General features: G+C 38.7%; 1 protein-coding gene across 6 annotated transcripts in view; it reads left to right on the top strand.

Moving 5' to 3' along the window:
* LOC105667409 (nuclear factor 1 B-type-like) overlaps positions 1-23,365 on the top strand; it is a 29,649-nt gene extending 6,284 nt beyond the window's left edge. For 3 of the 6 annotated variants that reach the window (XM_067355060.1, XM_012359194.2, XM_012359195.2), the window contains 11 exons: positions 182-337; positions 5,619-5,810; positions 5,972-6,155; positions 8,188-8,241; positions 8,439-8,537; positions 9,398-9,538; positions 10,383-10,526; positions 18,701-18,891; positions 19,062-19,418; positions 19,566-19,800; positions 20,104-23,365. In XM_067355060.1, coding sequence (XP_067211161.1) covers positions 182-337; positions 5,619-5,810; positions 5,972-6,155; positions 8,188-8,241; positions 8,439-8,537; positions 9,398-9,538; positions 10,383-10,526; positions 18,701-18,891; positions 19,062-19,418; positions 19,566-19,800; positions 20,104-20,357 — 2,007 coding nt within the window. In that variant the 3' untranslated portion in view covers positions 20,358-23,365. The remainder of the gene's footprint in view (positions 1-181; positions 338-5,618; positions 5,811-5,971; positions 6,156-8,187; positions 8,242-8,438; positions 8,538-9,397; positions 9,539-10,382; positions 10,527-18,700; positions 18,892-19,061; positions 19,419-19,565; positions 19,801-20,103) is intronic. The other 3 variants (XM_067355061.1, XM_012359197.2, XM_012359196.2) reach the window with 3 other exon arrangements.

Below are 23,365 nucleotides of genomic sequence, written 5' to 3'. Positions count from 1 at the left end.
TTAATTCTGTGTGAATTTTCATCAATATCCGAGACTTGCAATATTTGATTTCTTATAATAGAATAGTTGACAGTTGCATGTGTATTTTCGAATTCTCGAAATATATGAGGACGCGAAGCTTAATAACGGAAGAGGTTGTAAACGATTCTACGAAAAAAAAAAATAAACATTGTGATTGCAGGATGAGTTCCATCCATTTATTGAGGCTCTCCTACCGTTCGTGAAGTCTTTTTCGTACACATGGTTCAACCTACAAGCTGCCAAGAGACGATACTATAAGAAACATGAAAAGCGGATGAGCTTGGAAGAGGAACGCCAGTGTAAGGAGGAACTCCAGGTGAGTGATTCTTCGAGATTCGTTCAGCCGCACTTAAATCACGCAAATTGAATAAGTCAGTTTTTGTTCACCGGCAATTAACGCAAGGCAAGGATTGCATTATGCATCGGATTATCCATCGTTTTCCATGGAGTTTTTCTAAATTTCTAAATCCCCATCAATCCGTGCGTCGTGTCCATTCGATGATAGCAACGGTTGAACGTGCTATCGTCGGTAATGCTATCGGCCCGTTGCTTCTCTACCGTAATTCCCATCCTCCTCCCTCGCGACAGCGTTCGATCAATATTTTAATTTCGCGATGTTGCGGTATTTAGCGGAGAAGAGAGAGAGCGAGCGGCTGGCATTAACTGGCGCATAGGCGAATTCTTCTTTTTTCTCTATTTTCCGGCATTTTCATTTTACTTCGCGATGCATCTAAAGAATGAGTCTCACGCAGATTCACATTGCTAATTGCAAATGAAACGGACAAAAGCCTCTTTATATTCGACCAAGTTCCGCGTAGAGAAACGGAAGCGGCTCCCGGAGCAGAGCGTCGGATCGAAAATTTCACCCAAATTACGTTTAAATTCATTTCGCGAGAAATCGCTTGGCTCCGTAAACGAATGTGAATGAAAGTAGAAGGTCATTGGCCATGTCTCCTGTATGTATGAATACTGGCATGATGCGGTAGAGCGATGCGACTGCATTTCACACATCAAGAAGTCGTACGACACGTTGTTTTGTTTTCTTCTTTTCTTTTAAAGCTCCCCCTAGAGACGATTCAGTGGATATGGTAGATATTGCTCCGACATAGTTTACTTTGCGGCGCGCGGAGTAAAACAAGCGTAACGATGTTCTGTTTTCTCGAGTCTCCGTTTTTTTTTTATTTCGTAAATACAGCATAGAAGAAAATGATTCAACTAACATAGAAATGCAATTGTTTGCTCAAGAACTTAAACGAAAGTATATGATTAATATTTCATGAGAAATATAAGTATCTTTCGCTTATAAGCATTGACAGAAATATTTTCGGATCGAGCAATGTAAGATGTATGAGCCGTACGATAGAATTTCGTCTAAATGTTAAATCAAACTTGTGTTTCCGAATAAGTAAAGATGAGAACGTACTAAAAAAAGATGACAAAGTTGATGAAAAGAAAACATGTCGAATAGAGAGGAAGAATTTTCGAGTTCGCTTTATCGCATTGAGAAATTTCGCGATTTTTACGTAAATCCGTAATCCAGATTTAATTAAAAATAGTATATATAAGAGTATTATCAGCTCAACTCAAGTGTCTTTAGAAAGTGTGGAGGTATATCTTCGCGAGATACCTTCATGTTCCATTTGCTATTTGGGCTCTGTCGTCAACTTGTCAATCTATGTTCGTTTCGACCGTAGGCACGGCGCATTAATATACGTTAGAGAGAGGAATTCGGGAATAAAGGGACGCGAATGGAAAACAACGGGAGATACGAGCCAGACTACGTGCGCGGACGAGTCTGTCGTTTTCTCTTAATTTCGAGACAGACCGCAGTACGATATCGACTACTTCAATTCGGGTGTAGGGCAACGCTGCGAGGGACCGGGACGAGCGAGCGAGCGGCAGTACGAGTGAAAGAGGCGGAAAGTCAGAGCGAAAGAAGGAGAATGTGAGCAATGGACGGATAGACGGGGATAAACCGGAACGAGGGAGGGTGGCGACGGGGGGGAGGAGGAGGTGGAGGAGGAGGAGGAGGAGGAGGAGGACGGGGGTGGCGCGGTTCGGCGCGACCCGGCGCGTCGCGCTCGTAAGAGGAAGGAAGAGCATACGTATGCGAGAGGAGTGCATGCAGCTCGACGGAGGGTTGGAAGGGTTTCCGTGGTGGATCGAGAGTGCCGGTTGCGGGAGGGGGAGGCGAAACGGTCGGGAGAGAATCGGGAGGAAGCGGGGCGAGGGAGTGCGGGAGCCACCAACACCTACGAGAAGTATCCGCTACACGAGTGGTGCACACCAACTTTTCGGCAACCGGGGGATGAGTCGAAAGAGGGTGGGATGGCCGGTTCGCGGGGGGTTGACGGAAGGAGGCGGGAGTGAGAGGAGGGAGGGGGGAGGGAAGCGGGGGAACGGTCGAAAATGGTGTCGGGGAGGACGTAGACATGTAGCGCATACGCCGTCGCGACGGAGGCTGCGGCTACGCGGCGCCTACCAACCACCATCTATAATCTCTATGCAGATATCGATTTTCCTACCCTGTATTTCCTAAATTTATGCAAACTAGCAGCGTACTACTACCTTTCCACCCTTCCGCTCGTCGCTCGCATTGTCACCTCTTTCGCCTCGTTAGCCCGACTGCACATAGCGCGACTGCAAAATCCCTTTAATATGTTTTGTACCGCCGCGCGCCGTCATCTGTCTAAAGAGAATAATAGCCGATTTTATCCGCATCTGTATTCAAATGACCGCTGTGCCGAGATATTAACCAGCTATCCATTTCCATACTCGATATTCTCAATTTTATGAAGTGTTAAAAGGCAATTTCCGTATATTTGTCATTTATTATTCGTCCATTAATCGATGTGTGTTTTGTTACTTGTGCGGATAATTAGCAGATAATTTCAATGAAATAAAGCGCTATCGTACTACAGGACTTTTCTATGTGCATTTCTCAGATATACTTATTTTAATTTTCATATAAATATCGAAACGCGTAAGCGTGATTTCTCGCATCGTTTCTTTGCGAAGAGACTCGAAGGAATCGCGAATGATCACACATCGAATCGTCTCAAATATCGCCAAAACAAATACGGCGCGGAAAGCTTGGATTGTTCAACTTATCTCGAAATTCGATATACGCGTCATTTTACGGCTATTGAACGAGAAACCTAGATTGCGAACTATCTGTACTAAAAGCTCTCACCGAGAGCTTGACAGGGATGTAAAATAAAAGTGTTGGTTCTCTCAAATGGACAAGCATGAGCTGATAAGAGTATCAAAAGTCGTACATCGCAAGTTTTACTTCGGCATTTGGTGGCGTGGATTCAGAGAAGATAGGATGTCCTTATGGGCCGACTCTCTCGAGAGGCTATAATATTTACAACATTCTGCGTAGACCTCGGAATTGCCTATAAAGAAATCGCGGAGTCGCTTTGTTCGCGTCATAACGTAGTAACGTAAAGGGTCGGCGGATATACATGGGCCGGGAAGCTTGCCAAATTAATAAATATATTCCCAGTCTCCACCCCGCTTGGAATTTTCTTCGTTCTATTCCGCGTATCTAGTCTTACCACTGAACGACAAGTCACCCCCGACTGATGTAGCTTCAAAGCGTCGCTTTGATTTCATTCTGACTTACGCGAATGCTGCGCGACGACAGAGAGATTTCTCTTTCCTATTCGTGCACAATTACACAGTAATTATTATACGTGCAGATAACGTTTTGGTCTTTTATAAAAAAAAAATCTCTTGTTCCCTCCATCTTTCTATTTTTTTCTCTCTTTCTCATCATTTCGTCTTCGCTGAATTTTTGAAAACAACTGCGTATTGCAATTCAACTCTCTTGACGCCAATCACTTCCTTGAACTCAATTTTCCCATCTTCAATGAATTAAATCCTCGTAAACATAACTCGTGAGGTTTTCGAGTTCTTATAACGTCGGACGAATATTAATGCGCTGTTAACAAGCGACGAAGTGCTCAGATAAAGCGATGTGTCCGTCAGACTATGACAGAATATTAGTGTATATTTCTGGAATTATGCGCGCGAGAAAAAAAAGAGAAAAAAAGAAAAGAAGGGAGAGTGTCAGTGTGTCAGTCATATTTAATCTGAAATAAATTGGCAGCAGCTGTCGCGACAGGTGTCGCCGCACTTATTCGCCAAATAAGATCAGGAATGACACATCTAATTTATCTCGCCTAGCAAAATACTCAATGCAAAATAAAAACAATTTGCGATGTATCTTCGGTGGCGTCACTGTCTTCTTTTGCCGTACAATTGTGGCGATAGAGCCAAAATAGGAGGGGTGAGATCGCGGCGTGTGAAATTGCTAACGCGAGCAAGTCATCCGGCGAGCAACCTGCCGCGCCTTGCGATAGCACGTACGCATGTCACGATGTATGCACTCTCGATACAATTCCCGTGAACACACGGCTCTCTTTCGCATTCGGCATACTTGATATCCGAGTATACGCAGGATGCACCGTAAGCGCGATGCGCTTTCTCCGCCGTGGCGCGGCGCACCAGAGCAAAAATCGCGAATGCACTCTTATCCGCTTTATTCGCGAGTGCGCGAGGGCGCGTGCAAGAACGTGCCTGACATTTTATTCGGGCGGAAATGTCGGAATGTCGATGTGTGCGACGGTACACGCATACGTTCTAACCACTCTTCGCCTGACAGTCATTACGGTAAATCCGAACGATCGTCAATTTACTGCACTTAATTGCGGATGCTTGCTGCCAATTAAACTGACTGCCAACTTTAAGAATCGCATAATAGCAACTGTATTTTAAATTATTAATTCATTGCGCAATAGATATATCAATTTTTGCCGCTTACAATTAGTTTTATGAGGATATCTCGTATAAATCGGTTTTTATAAAAGCCAATCACCGCCGATATTTGTCTAGTTGCATTCATCGTGGCATATAAAGTTGTGCTAAGGAATATTTGTGACTATTAGCGTTATTCATACGCGAAATGCGACTGTGATGCTTGGCAAGTTCGAACGCGTGAACTAGAGAGGTCTTTCGCCGAAGTTGTACGAAGCGAAGTGCACGGACGCGTCGGTACGTGCGCAGCAAAACGGGCTAGGCGAGATAGATCGCGCGCAGTACTCCGATGCATTCCACGCACTTTCAATGCATTTCTCAGGGATCTTATGCATGCGTGTATTTGCTATTCCGAGTGTGACGAGGGTCGCACGCGTGCGCTGCATATCGCTCGCCGAAAGACGTCCCTCTTCGAGATTGTCGCTAGCCGCTATTCTCTCTCGCTCGGGACATGCAAAACTTTATACAAACTCGACGAAATTTTTAGATCGGACGCTGCTCGAACACCACTGGAATATGTTTTCCAATCGTTCTTCTACACATCAAAACGAGATAAGACTAAATCCGACTACGTGAATAGTACTTTCAATTTATCTTGTCTAAATATATCAATTTTTAATTTCGCCGAATAAGAATATTTTAACTACCGCTCAATTAAAGGAAATATGTGCAAGCATTCTATTATCAACGATAAACAACAATGGCGTATGAATCGCTAATGAATAATCGTGACCTCTTGTTTGCGAGGTACATTACAATGCCTTTCCATTCCTCAGAACGAGAAGCTGGAAGTAAAACAGAAATGGGCCTCGCGGCTTCTTGGCAAGTTACGGAAGGATATCACGCAAGAATACCGGGAGGACTTTGTACTGAGTATTACGGGAAAGAGACCAGCAATGTGCGTTCTGAGCAATCCTGATCAGAAGGGCAAAATGCGTCGGATCGATTGCCTTCGTCAGGCGGACAAGGTACGTCGATCGAACTTACGCGTTCATCCCGCTAGAATCGACTCGATTTCATTTATTCGTTTTTTTTTTTTTTTTTTAATTCCAACAACTCGCTTTTCTCTTTCATCGAACAGAAGAAACGAAAGGTGTTATTATCGAACGTTTGATTTCTTTTGCGATAGGTATGGAGGTTGGACCTAGTTATGGTGATCCTTTTCAAGGCGATTCCGTTGGAATCGACGGACGGGGAACGACTGGAGAAGACTGCGGAATGCGCGCAGCCCGGACTCTGCGTCAATCCTTATCACATCAACGTCTCCGTCCGAGAATTGGATCTTTATCTCGCCAATTTTATCACGAGTCACGGTAAGAGTGATAAACGATAAGGACGCGCGACCGAGTGTCGATTCGCGCGGGCTCTCGCTTCGGGACTCACAATTAGGCGCGATCTAATCCGGGAGATGGTTCGAGAAAGCGAAAACATAGCATTGATGTTTACATTAACTGCACATTGCGCAAATACCTATTTATACGTATTCTACAAATATATTATATTGCACAGTAACAAATGCCGTTGAAAAGCGTCATGTAACACTCGATGCGTAAAAACATACTTCGATCGAGCGTGTTATTAAACTTCGCGAAGTTATAACGAAATTTTGACATTTAGGATGATGCGGAGACGCGGAGTCACGCAATCAAGCTATTAAAAGGACAACGCAGCATTTCTCGTTTGAATTTTCCAAAATAGTTAACTGAAACGAAACGGTATCGTGTAGCAACGCGGACACCTGTCTTCTGTCTAACACTTTCATAGAGGATGATGGTACTTGCGCAATTAACAGAACAATGATTAATTCTTGGAATAAATATAGCTACTACTCAGCTATAGCTTCGATTCAATTTTTAATGCGCCAAAACACACACTTTAGAAAACAAGTGTTAGCGAACAGTGTTTTAAAAACAGCATTGGCAAATATAAAAGTCATTGCTAATTTACTCTTCTCATTTTTTTAAAGTTATTTTTTTGTATTTGTTACCTAATTAATCCGAATGTAATTTATTTAACAAATGTAAGAAGTAGAAAAATCTCACAGAATTCAAGAAGATTCATGAAAAGGGGAGCAATCCCACACGTCTTCCGTGTCACGAAGCGACCTTTCTCGCGGTTCCTGGTGCTTCGAATATTTGTATCAGCAATATTCGTATATATGAATGTCTACGCGTGTCATATTATTATTGCATGTTACTGTGTACGTGTCTCTCCCCCCCTCCTCTCTCTCTCTCTCTCTCTCTCTCTCTCTCTCGTCTTACGTCTTCGCATCGACGCGAGCAGTGTGCCGAATGAACGTGTGGAGAAAATGTGCACGCAAGCGCGTGACCATGCTTGCCGCTGTATGCTCGCTCTATAAATAAATAGGCAACGGACATCTTTAGCGAGCTCACAGAGCTTCGCTTATACGTTGATTTTCTTTCATGCCACTGAAAATACCTGAATATTCTTGTACCTGTGAAGGAATCGTTGCACGTCATTTCGATTGATTTTCGAATGCCGAAAACGATACACCCGTTGCATTTAAAGAGAGATATACGCGCATTGGATAGCTATGAATCTCGAGTAAAGAGAGAGAGAGAGAGAGAAGAAAAGAGAGAGATTAAATTTTGCAAAGAAATTATTATTTGTTTAAAGAATAAATTCTGATCAGTGTTTTCATTATAATTTTCAATAGTTCGCGATTTAGCTAGGAAATTCCGTCTTTTTCGTGCAACAAAGGAAGCACATCTCACTAAGTCGCACAATTCTAACAAAATTTCACACACTTTTGTCCTGTATTTTATTTGAAACTAATTATATAAAATACTTCCAAATGTGCCTTCAAGATATATGTAATTTTAGAATTTATTAAATATTGCATATCTGATTATCGCTTGTAAAAGAGCGGCGCAAACCTTTTCTTTTAATACACGCGACGCAATCAGATATTTGAAATCTTAATGTGAGTCTTCGCTCTTTTTTTTTATTTTGCTTACTATTTGCAACCTGAATAATAAAACACAAGTTTCTATCGGTGTAGAAAGCAGCTCTTTACCCCTCTCAATCCTCGAGAAATCGCTGTACATTCCGGACCCTCGAGTATTTCGGTGATACGTTGCGTAATGAGATTTGCGTAAAACGCCGGTGGTATAAAACGCGGTGCAACAGCGAAAATGTTACGCGCTTTTCACCGAAAGAATAATTGCGCAAATTTCTCCAATTAAGCGCGACGTTTCGCAATATCGAGATATTCAACTTCTGGAAAACAAAATACCGTGGAAAAGAACGAAACGCGCTCTAATTATTCTGAACGAATCGCTCTACATTAATTCATCGAATTTGCCGTATTTTTTTCTGTTATAGAAGTTCTGAATGGCATCTGTAACGCTAGCAAGGAGGAGGACAGGCGTCGAAAAGGTACTCACGCAATTTCGCGGTTTACACTCGCATAATTATATTAATTTTGTTCATTTATAGTAGCTCATTGACGCATTTCTTTTCTTTTTTTTTTTTTTTGGTTGGATAATTTTTTATACACGCACATCCGAACTCGTTAGTATTAGATCGCGGTTCGGAGCGGATATTAAATATTGTTCGCTGGGTTTTGTTCCCAGGTACAGGATACCACGAACTATATAACGGTGTTGTCTGCAATGACACGATCCTCGCGACAGGTGTCTTCAGCTCCAAAGAGCTCTGGATGCTTTCAAAAGGTACGACGCTACAATTTCTCACAAATTCGAACTCAAATTCTTCCACTGATATTGCATGCAACGGATTTCGTTAGACGTACGCGATATACGTATCTCACGTGTCTGTGTCACGCGAAATTTTATATTCGGCTCTGGATTAACATTCTGTCAAGATTCATTCGCGGTAATTTGTGGATGCTTTCGAAAGGTGGCGAATGGCTGAATGCAATAGACCTTTTGAAAGCATCCTGATAAATAAGAACGTCGGTGTATTTCTTCTTGAATTGCGCTACTCTGTTTAATCCGCAAGAAACACGATGTATTATTATGTATCAAGATATGTTAAACATATGACAAAACGCTTTGAACTCTGCGACGGGCCGTTACTCTTTTGGAAAGGATATACGTGAGTTTTCGGCGTGGACTCATCATTGGCAATCTCAATAATAACAAGCAGTTCTGAATGGCAATACGCCATTCGTTAGAAATCGAACGTACAATCATTACAAACGTAAATAATTCGATTCAATTTTTGCATTTAATATTTTCTCATTCAAGACGCGTGGCCATGTTAGATGAAATCAATTAATCATACATCGATTGTCTTTTGTTATATTTCAGTATGCTAGAATTTTTCGTGTTCCGCAGATTGATGCGCATTACGTGCATTTTACGCAGCAGTTAAAGGAACCGCTTTGTTTTCGCGAATAATTCCTTGGGTTTATGCTTATTAAAAGTAGAGACTTCCTCTTTCGTTTTTCCCTTTCTTTTTAGCGCGGAAGCGCCGTTTTCGCGATTATACCGAAGAGTGCAACGAAAATGAGTGACACACGTACGAACGCGCTGAGGAATCGTAGCTGCTAATGTGTGTCTGGTTTCAGCGTCCATACTGCATGACCTCAGCGACATGCAGCCTCAAATAAACGCGATCAAAATAGAGCACCCGCCGTACTACTGCAGCAGCTACACCCCTCCATCCGCAGCCACGACCGCGGATCACGTTCAGCCGGCGGCTAGCTTTAGTGAGTTTCAAAATCTGCCTTTGCCCTTATTTTTAGTAGACAGAGTCGGGGTCGAACGGTAGCCGCGGCGTCGTCCGTGTCCGAAGCTCGCTAAACTAGTTCACGTCGCATAAGCGGAAAAGGACTCGAGCGCGGAAATTATTTATTCAATCCAATCCGTTGTGTCAACTTTGTCCTTTTAAATCGATGGAAAACTTTTATCCATATCTTCCCGCATTTATATATCGACTACAGATATAAATAAAATCATATATTTTCTGGTTTATTATTAATTTTCGAATTTTTATCTTTTCTCCCCGAATATGTTCTATTTTACGTTTGTATTTTTCTTCACTTTTTCGATCAACTATGTAAAAGAAAAATCGCGCGAATAATCCCGCTCGGCAAAATAGAGGACGATGTCAATCGAGGAGGAGATAGACAAAATTTACAATCAAAATAAAATGACCACTCTCTCGAGCGTGATATATGCACGGAAAAATTTCAGCAATAAGCATATCTGGATCAATGCCAACTGCATTGTCGTTTTTTTATCTTTTTTTATTGTACATACGTTTCTCTTTATATTAACGGCGGAATGGAGCATGCAATCGTATCGTACGTTGTTCTTAACATAATGGTAATATCGTAAATAATAATTCAACAGTTGCGGCATTTAAAAGTTGAACAATACATTCCGACGAATAAAACTGCTCTACTATAAGATTGTTGTTACATGTCTTTTTCTCATTGCTACATTTAGATTTAGACAGTGATTTCGTTTGACGTTACCGTCGACATCCGGAGCGGTGCATTGCCCGTTGATTTATCGCTTGGAAAACCATGTGGATTATTTTATGCGCAGGCCCACCACCGGTTCATCAATTAATAAGGAACGATAAGACTGACAAGCCGCCGACAGTCTCGGTTTCGAGCGCGCCGACGTTCTCGTCGGTTCTTAGGCCAGAGGATGGGCATCGTGGAATAGAATCACCGCATTCGCAAACGGGTATGTATTCGCCGGTTTTCAGACTTACGAATCGTCTACTTCATGACGCTGCGAATTACTCGAATCTGGCTCCTGTCCGGTAATTTGCATGAGGGAGGGGTGTGCGAGACATCTGCATATTCTAATACTATGAAGATCGAGTACAGTTGCTACAGTTTTGCCGCCATAAAACTAGGCGATACGTTCTTTTTTCCAAAAATCATTTTTTCTTTTCACGAATCAGATATCGTAGAAAGAATACTTTTTTTTTTACGAGCAATTTTTTCATATAAATTTCTAAAGTCAGCCACATCTTGAATCGAGACGAAGAAATATCGTCTGAAATGAGAAAATATACGTGGACAATTCTCGTATTTGACAAAACCGCTTTAGTTTAATATAAATGCAAGCCAGGAAAATATACAAATCTCTGCTATATAACACCTCGCATCTCTTAAAGCTGACAGAAACTTTAACTACGTTCCGGAATATTGTTTGAAGAATTTATAATGTATTCATAAGTCTGTTTTATCAAGCTAAAGCGGTTATATTAACGAGATACTTAAGTCGCGCAAAAAAATCGCTTTTGTGTATTTTCTCGCTTCGAACATTGTAATTTATAAGATAGTTAATATAAACATCTTTAAAATCACGAACGGTAGCAAACAGGATTTTTTATATCACCTTTGAGCAGCCACAATTTCCGTGCAGACTGCTTCTAGAAGTCTTTGAATGATTTAAATGAAGTATTTTAAGGAAAAAAAAAATTATTTCTTTTCTTGCGGATAGGACCCAGACTAAGATATGTGACGAATAACGTGTGTGTATTGCGTTAGTAAGTATATTTCTGTAGAGGTGTTGATTTTTTCGATACTAGAAACTTTCGCACCTTTGATTACAATTTGCAAAAAAAAAAAAAAAATAGTCATCAACGAGCGACATATCAACATACCTTCGTACCATCGAACTCGCGATGTCTCTTATCGAGGTACGCTGTTACCCTCTAAGACACGACACGATTTTTAATTTCTTTCACCATTATTTTTTTCTCTCTTTCTTTCCTGCCCTCAATATCTCTCTCCTCCACCCTCTGTCTCTCTTTCTCTCTCTCTCTTTCTCTTTGTCTCCCGCGTGCGTGCACGGCTCTGCGGCGCATGTTTGGCGACCAGTAATTTTAACTAGTCAACTAACACGCATCTGAGATGCCGAACTTTGTCAAGTCGGCCATGCTTTCAAAGCCATCAGTGCGCTTCACGTCAAGTATAAGAATCAGATTAATATTTCATCAATGACTAATTATTATATGTATCGCGATCGATATATGTATATATCGATGGGCGATTACGTGTTACTCTTTCAATACGCTATTTTTTTTTCATGCGTCTGTTACGCAATATGTACTTCTACATACATACTTTTAAAAATGTCGATTAAAGAAGTTTCACTAAATATTTTCAATGTTTAGTGCGAGATGAACCTAAGTTAAAATTAGTGCATCAAGTGGATGAGTCGATGTGTAATGAAAAAAGAAATACTATCGCGAAGTTTTCGATCGTCTCTCCAGTTTATAATTATTCGCATGAAGCTCATATTAATCTTTCAAAATGCAAACATTTCCGCACATGCGTTTATTTGCAATCGTGTAACATATACATAACATTTGTCACTGATGTCCAATTGATATGGCAATCAATATGTTAACGATCATTGTTCTACATCCAGAAAGATATCTGTACGAAGACGATATAGGCATTATGTTTTCATAAATAATCGAATTTTCAGGCGAGAAAGGCTGACCGATATTATACTGGTACTAATCACATATATATAAATAATAAAATATATAGAAAATATACCAATATGTATTTACTAGTCACACATCTACTAGAAGTCATTCGATATTAAAAGCCAAATAAAAAATGCAGTGGCTTTTTTATTATCTTAGATATCAATATTTTTTGAATATAGATAATAAAATACTGAAAAATTTGGTCCATTTAATATTTGATTCGAAAACACAAATAATTAAAAAATCATATTGCTTTATTCATTTCGATTGATAATTTTCCTTTGAAAGTTAATTGTTGTTGAAATAATTAATATTATAGATTAAAAAATGATGGCTAAGATCTCGAAATCAAATAATTCAAAATTATCGAATAAAGAAACGGCCATTAAAATATATAGCAGCTTTGGCACACATTCTCAATACATAATTATATTTATATACATATCTGACGTTATATATATATATATCGTAATTGTATACTACGTAGAAATTACACGACGCGTGTTCGTCGCAACGAGTGAGAGACGAGTAACATTAAATGATCACAATGCAAATTTACACGTATCGGTTGCAAGTAATTTTCGCATTTATCTTTTACCACTTTTACTGACAAGGCAGATTTATCGGGTTACTAATTCTATCGATATCTTAAAACCTCTCGATCTATCAACCTATAAAGCTATCCAACCTACCTACCAATCAACGACTTGGTGTTAATGAATCGCGTTAAAAATGACGCGTCATGATGTCTGTTTCAGTCTGACCCTGAGTGTAGAGAGAAGCTCGCTAACTCGACTAAAAGGTACTTTGTGACTGGTTATTGACTGTTGTCTTTTCCTCTCTCTCTCTATATATTTCTCTCTATCTCTCTCTCTCTCTTTCTATATGTATATGTATGTATACACACACTTGTACGCACGCGACTGTTTATCATTGTACGCGCCATACACATTACGGGACCATTATTTGTTAACTGCATCGCAAGAGAATGGAAGATTGTAAATTGCATATTCTCAGATTCTACGCTTGTATCAACTAGCACGACACGTTTACATTGTGTTAGATATAAAACTTGACATTAAGAATTATCGAGATTACCTTACGTTCAACCAAGCTTGTATTAATCGTTTCCAATTTCCAATCTATTCTATCTTTGATAATAAATAATAAGATCATCCACGCAAGTGTGCCTACTGTCCGGATATACCGTCGTGAGAATTGCGCGTATCTGGGAAAATTACCAGATTCATATGGGGCATATAAATTCTCAATGAAGAAATAATCATTGCCAAGAGTAGGGCCTTGAAATAGTCGTCAAATGAGTCGAAAATCTGTGTTGTGGATTGGTAGGTGTTTACATTTGCATAGTCGTAAGTACTGTTCTGTGCATTAAAAGTACATCCGAATATCCCTCGTCATGTGGGATTTGCTTACATTATAAACTGTTATAAACATCGTCAACCTCCCCTGAACATACGCTCCAATTTTCTCATCAAGAATCAACTCTGTAAATTTACTACTGCAAATACCTCCTATCTTTCATTTTCTCTCTCTTTTTTTGACTCCATAATTACCATTTAATTATTTCGTTGCTCGCAATTTTTGCGTATTCTCAATTAAGTACTCAGGAAGAATATTATTCTAGAGCACAGTAAATTACTGTTATCCACGTATTCTCTCTTTTTTTTTCTCCTCTTTTATTAATCATTTATTCAACTACTTATATATCTTTCTATTTCATCTCTGTTTATGCGTAATTCGAACGTATCACACTAATGTATTGATGGTGGGGTTTTACACAACTGAGCTTCCTTTGAGATTTATGGATTGACGCACGCGATTACTTCGAAAATTTACATAGGATTCAATGCATAAGCTGGAAGTTTGAAAATTACTCCATTGAAGCTTCTGGTGGTTTATACTCATAACAATTCTGCTTTTCAAATATATATTACAAAAAATTAGAATGTTTATTTTTTATATATACTAAAGATTTGACTGTAAACCTTTTCCTTCCATTAAAAGAAATTACATTTTACGCGCTGAACGTATCACTTGATGTTCTCCATTTTTTGTCGAAGTAATTATTTTCTTTTCCGCGCTTTATTTATTTTATATATACACATATGTATATACATCCATCATCGTAGCATTTTCTCTTTGTTATTATTCGCAGACAGAACATCATAAATAGAGAAACACGATCCTAATCAACCTTTCATTTACAATAACGCCTAATTCCCTGACGTTCGGATCGAAACCCGATATATCGCATACAGGAACAAGATAATTAGTGAGAAACGTTTTTTTTTTTTGAGATATAATAGACAGGATAAAATAGGAAAGAGAGAAGAAGCGCATGAAAAGAAGCCGTCGTAGTACGAAACAAATATTTTTCCTTCATTTTATGGATGTCTTTAGCACTTAAGTAGCACTAAAAAGAAACGAATAATATTATTAAACGGGAAATCGAATGACTTGGGAGTCAAACATAATTACGTGAATTAATCCAAGACCCTCTGTTTATCAGGCAAGTCCTCCTTAGTGCGAGAAATCAGCCTGACGTCTGATTGCGATATGGTAAAACGCTTGCGCTCATGGTCGCAAGAATGTTATGTTAGCACTAATGACAATATATGTGTTAGATCGGTGTTGCATCATACTGTGCTCCTTACCTATATACATATATACATATATATCCGCCTGCAGCTATGTGCACGATCGTTGGTGCGATACTTCCATTGACTGCTAAGCCGAAAATGGACCGTTCTATCTCTCGTCTACACTTTCTTTCGCTACCGTCGCCGAACGGTAACGAAACAGAGCGATACTTTTAATTTCCAATATATATTCTAGCATATGTGTTATAAGTTGGGTAATAACTCATTCACGAGCGAATTTATTCAGCTCGTTGCATATACATAAAAAAATATGTATATATATGCATATAAATATATTGATTAAAAGAAAATGACGGAATTTACCAGCGTTAAAAATCGCTGAGACATGCACATATGTGTACTGTGACTCATCGTAAATTCAATAGTGGTACCCGAACCAATAGTACGTCCTGACAATCTCTACGACACGTTACACCCTTTTCCCTCGTATCGATTCTGCGACTATCGGATCGGTCTTGCTTGCAAGCCGTCTTCGCGCGCGGAACAAGTCATGCGAAGGTTTTACTCGCTGAAGGCTTGGAACGATTAAGTAGTACGATCGCGACTAGTCCGACTAGTCAGATCTATGCTTACTCTAAACTCGACAACGTTACGCCGCGTATCATGCCGTCTCTCCTTTAACGAGATTTGTCTCCCCCCTTTCCTTCTCTTTTTAATACAAATGATCACAATACGGTCAACAAATAAGACTACAAAGTAAAATATATATATATACATTATTTGTTATCTAACTTTGAACACAAAAAAAAAACAATATGACGTTAAAAAAAAGTGAAACGGTTTAAGAGTATCGACATAGTGGTCTCTCGTTTTCCATACGGTATATATTTTTATCATCTATGTATGTATTGTCATATATATATATATATATATATATATCTGCATATAATAATTCTCTTTATAAAGTTCTTTGCCTGTCCGTCTGACCGATCTGCCTGTTAACGGCCGCCTAATTTGAATTAAAAAATGGTTACTTCTTATAATCAAGAGTAATTATTTCCTCGTTACTCCCTAACTAAGTTTCTTATAACACTTGGAAGCATCATCTGTATTATGCAGTAAAGGCAGATATAGTGGTTGGAAACGGGTGGATAAACAGACGGACGGCCTTTCTTGCTAAATGCGTAGTACGGTCTACCTAGCAAGCTAGTTGTTGCTGTCTGTCTGTCTGTCTGTCTGTCTGTCTGGCGGTCTGTTTTGTCTGTCAATCTGTTCGTTTGTCTTTATTTAATAACCCCATTATATATATATATATTCACCCATTCACGTAATAAATTCGACGATACAGTCTTGACGCGGCTCGGCGAGCAAAAGAATCTATAACTTTGAAATATAGATTTTATTCTAGACGATGCTAAAATAATTAATATATTAACGCGAACGAGTTGACAATTGGTGAACTTTGCGAAGAATATTCAAACATATTAATTATCTCAAGAATAATAAAATCATCTCTAAGAAAAATAAAAGAAAAAGGTTATTGTATTGATTAATTAATTTGCAGGAACAAGAGTTAAATCTATATAAGGCAATATTCAAGCTCTGAATTTGTAAGATCTTGTACCTTGTTGAGGATTAAATTATATCTACAATTGAAACGTAAGCAAATTTTATCTCTGAGAAATGACATTCGCGAGCAAACTTTTTTACAATTATTATTAATTACATTTGGACCCGAAATAATTTTAATAATCGATCGAGCTACGGCCAAGGCTGCGTCTATCTAAGCACTCTATGATTTAGTTCCATCTCACTCGATATTATTTCTATATTACTCTCACTGTCACACGGCCAATGCTCTGGATATGTCGTATGCTGGATGGATTAATTGACTTACTTAATTGATTAACATTCAATTCATGTCGAATATATTAATTAAACGTTTATGCCCTTTCCGTACGGTACTACCTACACTATTATCGTTGCGATGTTGGTGTTGTTGTTTAATATATCTATATATACTCTAATCATTGTATTGATGTTGATGTTGTTGTTAATTTGATGTTTTTGATGTGTTGTTTAGTCGTTGTTATCTTGCTGTTTGTTTGATGTTTGCACTATGTTGTTGCACTTTGTGTGTCCATGTACACACTTACATACGTACATGTATATATCTTTTATCACGTATTATGCGTACACTTACTATCTATGTCATGCACAAAATAAATTGTGTACGCTATTCAAGAACTTTATACTATTTATACATTAAACAATTCGCAATTAAAATTAAAGACTCAATATAGTTGTAGTTTCTTTTAATAAGGATTTAACTCGTCTCATTCGAAATATATTGCAGCACCAAATGCGATAGAACTGCCGATAAACCGAGCCCTTATTAATTACAGTTATTGCATACGCAATCTATTTTGACTCACGTTATATTAAAATGTATTTTACAAACGTACATTTCATCCAGTCGGTCTCACGCTTGGAATGCATCATCCAATGCATATGTATATGTGTATGTATGTACGTCGATGAATATATAACATATATTATATATGTACAGAGTTCCAGAACTATCGTATCTTTTTCCATCTACAAATTCTTTGACGAATCTGAGGTCGATAACTACTCGGTGAAAATTTCACGGGATATCCGACTACGGAACTAATTAAAAGATTGCGACAAATTAAATATCAAGGCGTAAACAAATAGACACTAATTCTAAGCAAATTGCCGAGAAACTTTACTCTTGATTTGGCCGGTGGCCAAAGTATTGAATGTGCGGAATTAAGAGTTATGTCAACAGTGATTCCGTAAAATTTTCTCTAAGCAAAACGATTTCATAAATTCATCGAAGAATCTGTAATTGAAAGAAACTGCGACAGTTCCGGGACATAGTTTGTATCCACGGTATAAGCATCAAGATTTTATCAGTTCTCTGTGCGTCACTAAAACCACCCCCCTAACAAGCTCATGGTAACAACGACTTTTCTGTCCTTATCTAACTGTCCATGTATCTATCTATCTGTATATTTATGCGTGTATCAGTTACGAAACTGGGCTAAGCTACAATGTCGCCGAAAAGGTGGAACAGTACGGGGAGAGATTTACCCTAGCATTTTATTTTCATTAGCTCGATTATACTATTTCGCTGAAAATCTCTTTATACCTCGATATTTATAACTTATATTACGGCTTATCTCAATTTCGTGATTCGGTCTAAATACGCGTACATAATACATATGTAAGCGATTTCGAATGCGATTTATCATCGTAATTAAAAAAATCGATACGTCTATATTAAGCTAAGTTAAATAAAAATATAACGACAATTACTGCCAATTATTCAATTACATGAATGTCGATAACAGTCGAAATAATATCGAAAAGTAAGCGCGATAAACCCGGATAAAATAGATTCACAGTGAAGCGTGAGGTGAATTGGACGAAATAATTTCTCCTTCCGAAGAGTGATAGGTAAAAAATCATAATAAGGGGTCGCAATTTTAATGAAAAGAGCCGTTTCGCGTAGAAAGATCTAATATTTTGATTTCAAGAGACAGATAGGATTTTTTAAACAGGCCATGATAATACAAACGTTTCGTCCAGTTTCGATTAATAAAAACAAAAAGAAAGAGAAAAAAAAAATTTTTTTTAAGCAAAATGTTTCCTTTTCGCTCGCGAAGGTAAGGAAAGAACGGTGTTAAGTTAAGGGGGTGGTTCGCCGTGACACTGAGATCATTAATCAGGTCAGATGATTATTCGGGATTGTGTTTCAGGATTGCATTCGCCTCACGAAGGACTAACCGGTGGCTCCGGTCAAAGCATGTCTGGGCTCGCTTACTATCAGCCGGAGCACCCCGGGTCAACGGGGGTGGTAAAGTACCCCGAGAACGGACACGACACTCTTTCGGATTTTGTGACGTTTGTTTGCCAAGAAGCCGAGAACACCCAACAACTATCTCAGGTAGTTGGTAAATTATACATACTTATAAATATTTAGAATAATTTTAGAATAACGCGAAGGTTGAGAGAATAGTCCGAGAAGATTGTTTCCGCCTGCGACATAAAATCTGCACCAGAAGGATAATAAATTATGCGAAGAATAAAAAAAAAAAAAAACTGTAAATCTATTTTTAGGCGCAGCTAACTGGACCACGCACCGGTATACAAAAGTTCCCGCAATATTATCCGAGTTCAATGTTACCGCCGCCACCACCCGCTCCCATGGCCAGACCGGTGGCGATAATAAGATCGACGGGTGAGCTAGCAGCGACAACCGCCAGCTCGCCGCCAACATCTTCCACGTCGCCTACGGATCCGGCCGACTTAGGCCCTAATCAGGAACAGATGACCGCCGCGGCGGTCGGCCTCGTTGGTTCCGCTTGCCAGAATTCTGTCGAGTCCGCTGGACGGAAGAGTCCCGCCAGAATCCTCGTTACGCCACACACCAGCAGGGAATACACGTTTGCTCATTTTCATTCGCAACCGGGACAGGTATTCTCTTCCTTTTGTTCTTTCTTGTTCTCGATTCAATTTTATCTCAGAGTTATACGTATGCTTTTTGCCATTTCTTTCGTTTCATTTCGGAGAACATTCAATTTTTTTTTCTCTCTTGCATTATTTGATCTTGTCTTTTTCCAGCAAATCTTCACGTATCCGACCATCAGCTCGATGTCCGGAGTAATTTCGCCAACTAATCTGTCTCTATTCTCGTCTCCTGTCTCGGTTACGAGACCGGTGGCCACTCAAAGATCGGTCTCTAATGTCCCACCGCGTTGGAATACCGCACCGTTCATCAATTTGGAAGACGACTACAACATGATCGCGCCGATCATCGCTGGAACCACCAGTGAGCCACCAACTGCCATGGAGGAAGGTAAAGTCAAATTTCGTGTCTCCATCCACGTAAAACAGTGCTCGGAATTAGTTGCACATTTCGGGCCGATTCCCGAGACGACGCCTCCTGTTCCCCCACTACCGCCAGGCCGCTGGAGCCGGAGCGTTTTATATAAGAAATAGGCTGAGTTGTTGAGGCACCTCTCAGAAAATAGTAATATTTTCTTTGCTACATAAATAATGTTTATTTTCATTAATACATAATATATATATATATTTAATTATTAGTAAAATAACGATATTGTATTTCTTTCTCGCTTAAAATAAAAAATTCTCTTTTCAGAACGATATTTTCATCCTGTGCATACGAGCGGAGTAGTTGACAAAAATGGCAGTGGTAATCTAATAAGCAACGAACTCGGAGTGAACACAGATCCCTCGTCACATCATCATCAACAGCAGCAGTCACACCAACAATCCCATCAACAACAACAGCAGCAGCAACAGCAACAACAACAGCAAGCCCAACAGCAATCATCGCAACAGCAGCAGCAAGTGATGGCAGACAAATCCGGCGGCCCTAAATCCCCTCCGTGACAATGGAGTCTGAGAACGGAAAGTCTCGAGAGAATCGCGAACTCGCCGTGTTTGTCAGGATCGGGAATACTTAGTGTTGCGTATAATAATTATTCCGAAGTCGCGGCCGAGGCTGAATTCGAGAGTAATCAGGCAGTTACGTCTCGTATTCAATTACGTGATTTAAACTTGCGAAGAATAGAGTATCTAAGAGTTCGATCTTAATTTACCATATTACGGGGCACGCAGAAGAATAAGAGCGCTTTCCCAGAAATGTAATCGAGGAAAGAGGAAGTCCGTTGATTCGTATTTATCGGAATGGATTGGATATTATATATAAAGTTTCATATTGCGACAAAAAAAAACCTAACTAAGTATATAGTTCTTTTATAGCGTAGTTTACCGCGATAGAGTTTGCGACGCTTGGAATAGCCATAAGATAACGTCGCCGTGCATGCCTTATCCTGCTCGAGAACGGAGAATTGTCTACACGCGGTGTCGTGCAACAAAGACGGAAGAAGCGTTGTTCAAGACATAATGTAACGTATTTAGATAAAGCGACATATATAATTTCAAAGTTGATACGAACAGTCGGACGCGATGTGATTAATGTGCAATACTTATCGTTTGGTCTATTATGAACTGTGCAAATCGCGTTGGTATTGGTCGATACACGGTCCACGATCTACGGATAATGGCCTGAATCATTTTTCTTCTGCCTGTTTGACTCCCTCTCTCATATTTCTCTCTCTCTCTCTCTCTCTCTCTCTCTCGTTCTTTCCACTCCCCCCTCTCACTTCTCTCATCTTCTCTCTTTCTTTCACTATAATTTTCTGTATCTTGAAATAAGAGTGACTGAATTCTTTCGTTTACGCTATTAACAATTCTTCCAATGCTCGTAGTCGCAGTTGTAGCGATACAATATGATATTCATCCAGTGTTTGTATTATAACGAAAGATTCATTATTTTCGTAGTGAAATTTTCGCGATACGCGCGCGAATGTTTTCTTTTTAATAAGTACGAAACCGTAATATCTTGTACAAATAGTATTTATATTTTATAATCAACGGCAATAATGAAGAAAGGTACGGAAGCCGGGAAATTCTCTTAATTGGAAATAACATTTATCCAGCTCCCGTGCGTGGAATACTCCTCTCCTCATCCATCTTCCGAAAATCTTTCGGAAAATCTTCGCTGATCCCATCCGTATGCTTCGATACCCTCTAACATTGGAGTAAAAGATAATATGCTGCGCGTTCCTATCGATGACTCTTTATATATCTTGTGTCGAGGTTTCGATATTCGTCTCTCTGCCGAAAAATTATTCTTCCATGATTATTCCAGATTTTGCGTCGCGTTTTTGGAGTATACGAGTTCATACGTATTTATATGTAGAGTCGTGGATTATATCTTACAAGGTGCATCGGCAAATAAATACTTATAGATTTAGCTTAAAAAAATCAAATTTGTTATCTTGTGTACCGCAAAGATATGCATAAGTAATTCGTTCAAAATGGATTGGCAATATGTATGGCTCATATGTCAAATAATCGAACCGTGTATAGAGAGTGCCAATAAAGCGGCAAGCGTGTGCGCCATTCTTTTTGTAGTGATATTAATAAATTAAGGATTTCCTAAACAAATTCATGCGAGAGAAATGTCAATGGTGGCGAACTGTTCCACCTTAAAGAAAAATCCGTCAAATGCGGATTTGAACAGATTTACGAACGAATAGATCGATAATAAACGTAGCGGCATCGCGTAATGCTCAGGCTAGCATTAGTATTAGGAAGAACTAGTGAGAACTAGTCATCAGAGGCTGCTAATTAGAGACAAGGTGGATATTTAATATCGTTTTATCGGATAATAACCGCTTAATTATTTAAATATGTTATGTTAAAACTAAAGACGTAGGGAGTAGTTATCGCGTGAACAAATAAGCATCGAATATGATTATTGCGAATAAAGTCCAAACATTGTACAAAGTTTTTCATCGACAATGTATATTTAAAAAAATGTATAAAATAAGAAATTATTACTACTACTACGCGCTAACTTGTATTGTAAAAGATAGTCAGTTAAATTAATAACAGTCCAAATTTTCCGTCATTCATCTTATGTGAACAGAATATTTCTCGTATACTCATAAAACGATAAAATTTTTTTGAAAAAGTATCTCTAATTCACAAAAACTCTTTTTTTTTATATTCAAATAATGCTGAAAGATATTTGGATCTGCTTTCGTTATCATCCATAACCGAAAGAACATAGGTAATGAGAGCTAACAAAAAAAATTAATTTCTTTAGAAATGAAATGAATTTTGCTCAATAATTTTGTTTGTTAAAACATCTATAATTAAAAAACACGAATTACTCGTTTAAATACCCAATGTTGCTCCATAAAAATATTCGAAAAACAATTATCCTAATTAATTTAAAATAAATCAATAATTATGTATACATACATACGAGAAAAAATATAAGATATCTACTTTAGAATTCTAGATGTAGATATCGTATATTACTGTTTGCGTTTATTTCCTTGAGAAAAGAAATATATGAAGAAAGTGCGAATGTGCGGACACATCGTATAAAGCAGAGAGGTCGAAATAGAACCAGAGATAGAAGATGTGAAGGTGTCATGTGGATACTTAAAGAACATTTTGTTACTCGAATCATGAAAATAAGATCACTGATCGGCCAAATGTTTTATTTTGCTAGCTCCTTTCCCATTATTAAATCGATGAGTGTTGACCCTTAACTTGTGATGAAAATTAAGACAATTCGTGATGAAATATTTCTGACTCCTTACTTTTCTCAAATTTTTGATGATTTTTAAACAAATTATTTTTATTAGTCATTTTACGTAACCTGAGAATACTAATCTTGTTAAGGGTCAATTTATGATTTCATTGATCTTACGAACATATATTTGGTTACGGAATTCCTCTGATCAAAAATAAATGTAAATTTTTTATAATATAATTTTGTTCAAATGTTATTGAAATAATATCAATTGATCTCTGTA

The sequence above is a fragment of the Linepithema humile genome, chromosome 5 (assembly GCF_040581485.1).
Source record: "Linepithema humile isolate Giens D197 chromosome 5, Lhum_UNIL_v1.0, whole genome shotgun sequence".
Lineage (NCBI taxonomy): Eukaryota > Metazoa > Arthropoda > Insecta > Hymenoptera > Formicidae > Linepithema > Linepithema humile.
This window is presented reverse-complemented; position numbering and strand designations above follow the sequence as displayed.